Below are 10,777 nucleotides of genomic sequence, written 5' to 3'. Positions count from 1 at the left end.
GTATTGTTAAAATAGCTCCCAGTGCTCTGGCGGGAAAGGAGTAAGCATGGACATGTCACAGACACACAGATCTCTGTCTTGAAATGCTGTCGCATGTTGAGGGAGAATTCAGTCTAGAATTTGGGCCTTGGAGGTCATGTGTTTCCAACAGGCAATGGGGAACGGAGGCTAGATTGGAAAGGGACTTGGGGATACAAGTGCCTGAGGACAATTGCATGCGGGCCCCCGGGGCAGGGGCGGGGAAAGCTAGAGAAAAAACAGACAGCATCCCCAAACATTACCACACGGAATCCGTACAACTTAGGTGTCCATCCTGAGGCTGCAAAAACTTAAAAAATCTAAAGAATGACAATCCTATGAAATAATCTCTAAAAACATTCATTAAGGCGATCTAATGAGATCTCCTGCATTTCAGGTATCTTTGCTGTAATGGTCGGTTCTCTCAGATCTCCTCCGTTAGACGTTTGCAGTCGGTCTGTGCTTTGCTCAGTAAGACCCTACTTGGAACCATCTTCAACCACGGAAACAGTACTTGAATGTTCCACTGCATTGTGGGGACAATGTATGCAGTAGTTTAACTCAATTTTTAAACCATGTCTTTATTCCATTTACGTTTCTTCTCCATTAAGACCATCTCGTAACTTACCGAGTTGTTCATGAAACTGATTTTAAAAAAACTTAGAAGCTTATACTTCGTACTATTATGAATTGCCGTATGACCAACTTATATTAGAAGTGGGTTTAGGTCGGTTGTACGTTCTAAAGTCCTGCAGGGTAGAAGGCAGTTAACTGTTTTTGGAGATCTGCCCGGTGCCTTGCAGCCACTACAAGCTCCCCGCAAATTTCCAAAATTTCCACTAGGGGGCGCGATCACCCCCCATTGAAACCACTGGTAGGCTAAGAGCTTCCGCTCTGAAGTCAGAGTGGGCCTGGGCTTCCTCCTAGCCTCGTGAGACTTTGGACACTTGATTTACCCTTTCTGTGCCTCAGCGTCTTGGGTGAGAGTTGTACCTGTCACCTAGAGTTAGAACGCGGACTGGTAAGTGCGTGGAGAGTGCACGGAACCGGAACCGGGTACCGGTTCACAGTAAACACTTGATGAGCCATTGTTCTTACTCTTCCAGTGTAGTTACGATCATTGCTCTTGTTATTAATATTACTAGTGTTAGTATACTATTACATGCTGTTATTGAAAGACTTCTCTCAAATGTGGTGCTTAACTGCTCGCACAGGTGTATAAAATAGCAGTTAGGAATATTCTACCCCCCCCCCCCCCGCCCACCCCCCCCTTCCCGCCACCATGGAGCTCGCCTGTGAGCTTGGAAGAACTGAACCATCCTCAAACTGGGCCCTCCCGGCCTGGTTCCCTGATGGCAGCGCTGGGTACAGGTGTCGGGCCTGGACGGGCTGGTCCACAGCCCACACTCCCAGAGAGGAGCCCCTTCTTTTAAAAAGAATTTTTTTGGGGTGCCTGGGTGGCGCAGTCGGTTAAGCGTCCGACTTCAGCCAGGTCACGATCTCGCGGTCCGTGAGTTCGAGCCCCACGTCAGGCTCTGGGCTGATGGCTCAGAGCCTGGAGCCTGTTTCCGATTCTGTGTCTCCCTCTCTCTCTGCCCCTCCCCCGTTCATGCTCTGTCTCTCTCTGTCCCAAAAATAAACGTTGAAAAAAAAAAATTAAAAAAAAAATAAATAAAATAAAAAGAAATTTTTTTTAACGTGTATTCATTGTTGAGAGAGAGAGGCAGAGTGTGAGCGGGGGAGGGGCAGAGAGAGAGGGAGACACAGAATCGGAAGCAGGTTCCAGGCTCTGAGCTGTCAGCACAGAGCCCGACTTGGAGCTTGAATTCACAGACCGCAAAATCAAGACCCGAGCTGAAGTCCGACGTTTAACCACTGAGCCACCCAGGTGCCCCTTCTTAGGAGCACCCCCCCCACACACACAGGGAGGAGGTTGTGGGCCCTGGAAGGCTGGAGCTGGAGGAATAGAGGTGGGGAGGGGAGGGACATCTCAAAGGGCTGGACAGCAGGGGCCCTGGTGATGTCTTTGTCGAAGGCAGTGGAGGTAGCAAAGTGGGAGAACGTGGGAGAACGTCTTTGGGAGATGTTCTCTTTCTTCCCCAGGGGCCTACACCACGTCACCACTGCCTCCTCACATTTGTAGATGAATTTGAGTTTTCAGAGTTTTCATTCGTGTTCCCATTTGACTTTCTCTAGAGCTCCGTAAAATGGTGGTTGATATCCCCATTTCATGGACCAGGAAACTGAGACTCAGGAACTTTGGTGACCTGTCCAAACTTCGGCAGGGCCAGGAGCAGGGCCAGGAGGCAGCAGAGGCTCAGGGATGAGGGGGCTGTGGAGTGGGCCTCGTTCCCTGGCCCCAGAGGCAGGATCCGAAGACTGGTTGCCTGCCTGAGCCCATCATGCCTCTCTCCAAGAATAATACATGACCATGACGTTCCAGAGCAGCACTCTTTGGAGGGCATTCTGCTAGGTGCGTTTTCACTTACATTTCCTGACTACCACCCCCGTTTCCAACCCCAGCCTGGCTTGATTAGAAGGCTGATCTGGGCCGGGAGTTGGAGCAGGCAGAGATCCATAGGCATCATTCTTTTCTTTTTTTTTCCCCCCATGGGCATCGTTCTTGGACAGGAACCAGCCCATTTGTGGAGACAGCAACACCCAGCCATGTCTTGTGCTCTCCTGTCCCACCACCTCTTCTCCAAGCCTCCGGCTCTGGCCCCAAGGGAACTGCAGACAGACACAGGCCCTGGAGAGCCGCAGGTTCTCCAGGGCACCTCCTCCAGCTCCAGTGGCTTTTGTCTTGAGTCTGCTTCGATCCCAGTTCTCCCAGATTCACAAAGGACCACAGGGCGTCTAGCTCTCCTGGGGATGTGACAAAACCCCCAAATATACTCCTATTATTTGTTAAACACACACATGCTCTCTACTAGCTCTTTAGGAAGGAGAACAGGTGTCCAGAGTTTGAAATCAGCCCTTAGAACCAGACTAAAGCAAAATCAGGAATTGAAAGAGGCCTGCCTTTCCCTTTCTTCTTTCTCAAAGTTCTTCTCTACCTTGAACCATTAATGCCTCCACCTCTCCCGAGACATCCTGCAGGGGCCCAGCTGAGGCCTGCCACTATCCTGGGCTCACTCTCTCTTTCTACTCTCCACCGCATAGAATTCACAGGGCTTCTTGACTATTACTCAAGATTTCAAATTGAGAAGCTCTGATAAAGTCCTTCACGCTGAGGATCCATAGCTGACAATCACTGAGTACCTGCCAAAGGTCATAAACCCAAAGCACTGAGGCTGGATGAGTATAATTTGGGGTGGCTTTTCTGATACCCCTCCCCAAATCATCTACCTTGTTGTCCCCTCAAGCAGAAGTACAGGGCACTGTGTAGTAATTGAGAACACCTAAGAATTTTCTTCTCCTGTAGTTCTGTCAGTCTCAGAGACGAGTCAAGGGAAGTCTCCAGGATCCGAACACTGATCTAATTAATGTTCGTTACCCAGGACCTTGCTTGGGACACGTCTTGATTCGGGGCTACCCGGACAGAAGAGATGACCGCGGTGGCAGCATACCACGGACCCAGCTTTGCTTTTAGCCACAGGGAAGGCTCCACCCCAGACCCTCTCCTTTTCTGCCAAGCTTGTAAGCTGCCAGGAACCGCGAGGCCAGCCACAGGCAGGCACAGAGTGAGAGACACACGGCACGTGTACAAACCATTCATTTTATTTCCTGTATTGGGTTTATACAAACTTGCAAGATACAAATGCAGAGCTCACTGGGATTCTTCAGTACCTAGATCTAGAAAGAATGCTGCGGGGCGGGGGAAGCGAACGTTCACTCTCAGTCAGGAGGCCCCTCCCCGGGGAAGGGCTTGTTGGCTAGAAAGATGCTAAAGCAGCTGCTACAGATGTTTGGTCCCCAACAGAGATGCCCTCTGTTTATCTAACTTTTCTTCTAAGGTCACTTTTATACTAAATAAAGACACTGAGATCATACATTTCCTTGTATGGTTTATTGTCTAATGCTAGCAAATCAAATTGGCCCCAGTATGTGCATAAATAGATATATGTATATATACGTATATTTCATATTTTCCTTAGTTTTAAGAGCTGCCAGGTGGGGGGTGCCTACAGGGGAAAGGAATTGATTCCGTCTTGCTATTCTCAGCCCTGCCCCAAGACCATGCCTTTCCCCAAGGCAGGAGAGCAAGTGTGCACAGCTTGCGACCTCAGAAAATCTTTAAAGTGACAGTAGCGGTATTTGATTACAGCCTCTTGGTTATTGATCAGGAAGGTAATGTGCTAATTGGGAAGGCCCTAGAATAGTAACCAGGGCTGTCTCCCGGTGGGTCACTTAGCCCTGGGCCTCCGTCTGGGCCCCGTTCATTCATAACAAGATGCTCCAGGCTGGGAATAGGGTGTCAGTAAATGTCAGAGTTGGGAGGTCAGGCTTCAAATGCTGGCCAGGAGCTCTGTGACAGTCCCAAACCTTTGATTCCGGATCTGGACAAAAGACTTCCATTCTGCCCGAAACCTTGCAAGGCAAGAGCCCCTTGCCTACTTGGTGGGCAGATAAGAGTGTGGAAGGCCGAGCCGGCGGAGTTCAGCGCCCCAGCGGCAGCCCTCCAGGTGAAAGTCCCCGGGGGGCTTCCTGGGCAAGGCTGAGATGTTACCTTGTCCGTGGGACTCGCTTCAGCCCAGAAGCTGACTTCGCAGTCTGGATGCCAGACCGAGGTACCGTCCCCTTATCAACAGCCCCCAGAGGAAAGGTCACAGAGGGAGACAGAGGTCGTCGATGTGACCCAGACCGGAAAGGGATCAAGGAGTGTGAGAAGTCCGAGGAACTTGAATGTGTCTGTGCTGAAGGACCTGTGATCCCAAACTGTTTTCCTTTGGCCTTTGCACTGCATCCTGGCTCCATCAGGGAACAGAATTCTTGGTGCTGTTTAGCATAGGCTGCCATTAAACTGTCTGCCCTTTCCAGCAGACCGATGAAGGGAGGAGGTCCAGGAGCACATCGGGGGAGTGTGTGTGCCCGCACGGGTGTGCTTTTGTGCACACAACTGTAAACATTTCCTTTGAGAGGATTCACATCCTGTAACCTTAGACGGTCATCAAGAGTTGACAGTTGTAATCAAATCCTTAGACCAGGACTTCCAAGAGCCTGGATGCCCTGGTAAGATGCTCTCTGGGTGAGCTCTGGGGACTGGTCCTTTGCAGACTGGAGAATAGGAGGAGGAAGCTGCCGGGGGTGGGTGGGGGTGGGGGGATAGGGAAGGACACAGGGTCGGACCTAGAGGCAGCCGCCCCAGTCTCCTCCTACCATTGGCCAATTCCATTCAGACATTGCACATTTTGAAAATAGATTTGCTTTTATAATAAAAGCGTAAAATAGATCTGTCTTAAAATAAGTCTGTCCTCTCCCCTTCTTTGGATCAAAAGGCATGGGGTGTGGCCACAACGTGCTAGGTAGGAATGGCGTGGAAAGTGAAGGGGAGAAAATGGGCCTGGGCAGGAGTTCTGGGAAAGGACCAGACATCCAAACAAATATATATATTATGTATATATCTATAATATGTATAATCTTCATAAAACATATATTAAGGCATGTAAAGCAACATAAAGAGCCAGCTTTATGAAACAGGAGGTGAGAGCGAGGTGGCAGGCATTAATCCTTGGTATTTTACATGTAGTTCTAAAAATACCACTTTAAAAAAGGAGAGACGGACAAAGAAAGGAGAAGGCATGGAAGGCCCCCAAAGAGCCATTTCTTGTGGGTGGAGAAAGGTGCCGGAAAGAGGGAGAGGGCCAATCCCGCCCGCCAGTGTGTAGGGGAGGGAAAAAAAAAAAACAGGTTTGGGGTGCTCGAGCTGTGCTAAAGATGGGAAATGTAGCCAAAGGTCACGGTCAACACCTCTGCTAAAAGTGAAGTGAAATTCCCCAGCCTGCAATCCCTCAGAAGCACGAGAATATCCTAAGCACCTAGAACAGTGCCTGGTACATAAAAGGTGCTTGATAAATATTTGTTGAATCAACTGCCATCTTTACTTGCATATGAACCAGTAACTGTCCCAGCCGTGAAGGGGTGGGGAAGACTTGGCGGCAGATAAAGTAGTCGTTCTTGGGAAGTCTCCGGGCATCAGCTCTGGCAGAGAGAAGGCCCAGGGGCCGAGGTTTTTCCAGCTTCACTCTCTCCCCTCCCTCCTCTCTGGCTACAGTCCTCGAAGACGAGCCGCAGAGGAGGAAGAATGAGCTTTGCTTCTGTGTCTCCTCCGCTGGCCTCCCTGGGTAGGTGGATTGTGAGACAGCCAGGCCGGAAGGGAGTCCTTCCATACAGCCTCATCCGGACGCCTGGAATGCGGGGTGGGGTCCTAGAATCTGGCCTCCCAGATCAAGGCTGTGCTACCTCTCCAGGGCACTCGCTCAGCTGGCCCACAGCCCATTCCAAGGGGAAGGGGGACAAGGAAATGTCCCGAACCAGGTTAGGAAAGGCCCCAAGGCTGACTACACCCTACAGAAGACAGGTCCTTCTCTCGGACCCTGAGCCTAGTAGGGGGAGGCAGACGCTAGGCCCAGACCTAAGAAAGAGCCATCTTCCAACCTGCTCACCCACACCAGCATCCCCACACCTTCGTCCCCACGGCCTCAGGCCCCCACGTGCTTGCTGGTGGGTCCTCTGGGAGCCAGTGTGCGGGCAGCCCGCGGATCTGGGGGACCCGGTGGAGGAGCGGAGCTGACAGTCTGGCACTGTACTTGGCGCGAAGCTAAGGCTCCATCCTGGGGAAACCAATCCCATACCCCCTCTTTGCATCTCTGCCTTGTCCTTTTTCTTGCAAACGATTCCTGCTGCTTCCTTGTCCTCCCTCCCACTCGCCTCCAACTCTCCCTTTCTCTCTTCTACCCCTTCTCAACCTGCCCTCAGACGCTGCACAGACCTGCGTGCTGCTCTCTACCCACAGCCAGCACTGTCCCCTCCGGGAGCCGAGGAGCCTCTCCCCACGTCTTGTCATCTTGTCTTTGGCTCAAGCAGGGTGGTCAGTCTCCACTGGACCCCAAAGGAGCACCCATAAGCAGAGATGTGTCAAAGCCCTGGGTACAGCCGGGGCAGTAGGGTGGGGCTGATGGGGGAAGGACATGATGGCAGGTGCCGTCCTCGGTGTCAAGAGGGCCCAGAAGAGGCAGAGTGTCCATCTTCCCCTAGTCCTAACCTAAGACGGCCCAGGGCGTCTCTCCCACCAGGGCATCCTCTTCATCAGGAAATGTTCCAGTAAGGCCATCACCAGCCCGGGCAGGGCCAGGCCTAGCTCCCTGTGACTTGGGCACCAGACAGGAGGGTGCTCCCTGCCCGCCCTCTCAGGCCCTGGCCGAGGACCACCATCTGAGTAGCGAGGGGCTTCGGGGCCAGGCGTGGCGGGCATGTGGACACTGAGGCATCCTCTCGGTGGCAACCCCGGCCCCCAGCCTGGCTCCCTGCAGCATTCCCACGGGAGCGCAGGCGCGGGGGGCCGGGGTGGGGGACCAGGACCTCGGGGGGCAGAGGCGGCCTTCAGAACGTGGCTCTGTGCAGCTTCACGGCGTTGGCCTCGGCCAGGGCTTGCACTAGAGAAAAGAGAAACGGGTCAGAGAGGTGCTACCCAGACGAGAACCGACTCCAGCCAAGCTTCCCCGGGAGACAGAGGTCTCTTCCTGTAGAACCCTGCGGAAACCCGCCCCACGCCCCCAGCCCTGAGAGGGGGACAGATGAATGGAAGTCCGTGTTCTTTTCCACCTGCCTGATACTGAGCGGCTGTGTGCGAGGGGAGGGGAAGATGCACAGCCTTTGCTACCGTTTCCAGTGTGATTTTAATTTACAGGAAGATCTGGGGGTGACCTGGGGGCTTCCGAGGCAGGACCGCTGTGCATCTCAACAGGTAGAAGGCTTGTTGGCCGACAGAGGGACAGCGGGGGCCTCAGCTCTGTCCCTGTCTGCTTCTGGAGAAGCAAAGCCCGCGGGCACTGCGGTACCAAGCAGCGGCCCTGCCAGCCGGCGCCAGCCCAGCACTGCACGCGACGCCGGAGGGCTCAAGCAGGTGGAGGGAGGGGAGGGAGCGGCGGGGGTGGGGGGGGCACTGGGGGTGCGGGAGAAGCGATGTTGGGATGAGGGGTGTGGATGGCTCACGGGGGTGGGGGGCGGGGGACCCACTCCCCGCGGTGGATGAAATACAGAAGAAAAGTTCTTACGTCAGAGCTCAGACCCGCATGGTATGGCTGCTGTCGGTGCCCCGTGGGGATTCAGACGATAGGGGGTTGGCTGGTGGAGTCGGGGAAGCAGGGGAGGTGGGAGGGCTTGGGGTGGCACATTGCACTGGAAACAGAAATGAACAGGGAGGTGAATAGGGGTGGGTGGGGGTGGGAGGGGTGGGTGGGTAGAGGTGGGTGGGGGAGGGGTGGGTGGGTGGAGGTGGGTGGGGGAGGGGCGGGGAGGCGGGGCACCCAGAGCAAGCGAGGCCCTTCCCCAGGCGGCGAGCCAGGCAGGAGGCAAGCAGAGAGGGGAGCTGAAGCGGAGCTGGCCTCGTTCCCGGGCGCCCCGGAGGAGCACGGGGTCCCCGGAGGAGACGGGGCGGTTGCGGGCTCTGCTGAGAACCAGTGTGACCGCGGCCGAGGCCGGCCTCTCTGGGCGGAGGCTCCACTCCCGTCCGCGCAACGGGGAGATGGCGCGGAGGGGACCAGCGACGGCGCCTTATACACGGTGGTGTCGCTAACGATGATGATGAATAGTGCAGTAAAATCACACTAGCCCAGGTCGTCAGGCCCCCATCTGACGACTGGATCCAAGTTGTCACCGGGTGGGGGAATCCCCTCCATTTAAACGGAGGCTTCCGGCAGGGTTGAAGTGAGCTCCGTGAACTCAGACCAGCTCAAGGTCTTGGAAACACGGCCCCGCTATCACCGGGGAACCCCCTTCTCCTCAATCCAGGAAGGGCAAACTTCACCCCCAAGCCAAACAAATCATTACAAACCTTAAAGTGGTGACATTTGAATTAATGGATTTTACTCTAATTATCATTATGATGCCATGCTGAGACTAGCCAAGTGGAAAGGCAGTGGGAAGGGGGGTTGTATTATGAGGGACCAGCTCTGTGCCAGCTCCAGGCCCCTGGGCACCCCGGTGCGGCTGTGAGGCAAGGAGACTGGCAGACAGAACGTCCTCACTTGGCCTCAGAGGAGAACCAGACCTCACCCAGGGTCACACTGTTTCCTTCAAGAGAAGGATCCTGGCATCGAACTTCCTAGTCCCTTGCTCTCCACCCTGCCCTGGACCTCATCGCCTTCCCTGCCCTCGGCGCAAGAGAGGGGGCCGGGGCAGCTTCCACTGCATATATACGTACACCCACCGTTGTATATAAGACCTGGAACTTTCTCGTGAGCGGGAAGTTGTGTCTGCCCACACACAATACGTAGTTTGCGCACAGGATCCGATAATACCTCCACACGTGCTGCAAACATCTCAGATATGTGTGTGCGTGCACTTCCAAATCTGTTCTCTTCCGCGTGACCCAACACACGTGTAACTTCACATACAAACACACTCACAAACGCTTTCGAAACACACAGTTGTGCATCTGTCTGTATCGTGGACCCAATGGTTAGTTATGTGGCAGCTTCGACTTCTAAAATAGTCAAAAAGATGGAAAAAAAACCCAAACAAACAGGCAAGGGCTATTTCAGGAAAGCCAAATTGATGTTCCAACGTGCATGCAGTGAGGCTCTTACACTTATTCATAGATGAGCTCCTTGGAATCCAGTTACTTTCATTTCTATACAATTCTTTTTTTTTTTTTAATTTTTAAAAATGTTTAACTTATTGTTGAGACAGAGAGAGACAGAGCATGAACAGGAGAGGGGCAGAGAGAGAGGGAGACACAGAATCCGAAGCAGGCTCTGGGCTCTGAGCTGTCAGCACAGAGCCCGACGTGGGGCTCAAAGCCACGAACCGCGAGATCATGACCTGAGCTGAAGTCAGACGCTCAACCGACTGAGCCACCCAGGCACCCCAATTTCTATACCATTCTAATAGGTGTTGACCTACTAGGTTACTACCCTATGGGAGATCAGAAGCAGGGAAATTAGGGGAGAGAAAGGAATCAAGAGACCTACTGACAGCTAGAAGAAGACCTGACCCAGGAGGAAAAAGTCTTTTGCAAAATTAGATACAAAACCTTTAAAAGTGTAACAGTTTGGGAACATTTAGCATTGCTACAGTCTGTACCAACTATAGCCTCTAAGGGCATTCCCTTCAACAGATCCACAAAATAAGGATATTTACAATGATACTAAATTAGCAAGAGCAAGCAAAATGGGTTACGTTAAATATAACTTCCTTACGAAGGCAGTAAAGTACAAAATATATATCAGGAATGTATGTGCTGCAATAGTTAAAATTCACATATGTAGCAGCTATGGATTGGACAGATGTGATATTGTTACTGTGTGTCCACAAGTACTACCCCATCTGCATGCATAAATAATTGGTCACGGGGTGCCTGGGAGGCTCGGTCGGTTGAGCATCCGACTCTTGATTTCCGCTCAGGTCACGATCTCATGGGGATCAGGCCCCATGCTGGGCTCTGAGCTGACATCGCGGAGTGTGCTTGGGATTCCCTCTCTCCCTCTCTCTCTGCCCCTCCCTGCTCACACGCTCTCTCTTTCGCAAACAAATGTCACACGTGCTCTCTCCCACCCTGCACACAAAGATACATCAGTACTGCCACGTGTACATATAT

The 10,777-nt window shown here is 52.9% G+C and overlaps 1 protein-coding gene across 1 annotated transcript in view; it reads right to left on the bottom strand.

Moving 5' to 3' along the window:
- Window positions 1–3,717: 3,717 nt before the first annotated feature.
- The window catches only part of PLEKHA6 (pleckstrin homology domain containing A6), a 145,792-nt gene continuing 138,732 nt past the window's right edge, over window positions 3,718–10,777 (bottom strand). The window contains 2 exon segments of the mRNA XM_045456331.1: window positions 3,718–7,613; window positions 8,235–8,358. Of these exon segments, the coding sequence (XP_045312287.1) occupies window positions 8,243–8,358 (116 nt within the window). The 3' untranslated portion in view covers window positions 3,718–7,613; window positions 8,235–8,242.

This window comes from Leopardus geoffroyi, chromosome C3 (assembly GCF_018350155.1).
Source record: "Leopardus geoffroyi isolate Oge1 chromosome C3, O.geoffroyi_Oge1_pat1.0, whole genome shotgun sequence".
NCBI lineage: Eukaryota > Metazoa > Chordata > Mammalia > Carnivora > Felidae > Leopardus > Leopardus geoffroyi.
This window is presented reverse-complemented; position numbering and strand designations above follow the sequence as displayed.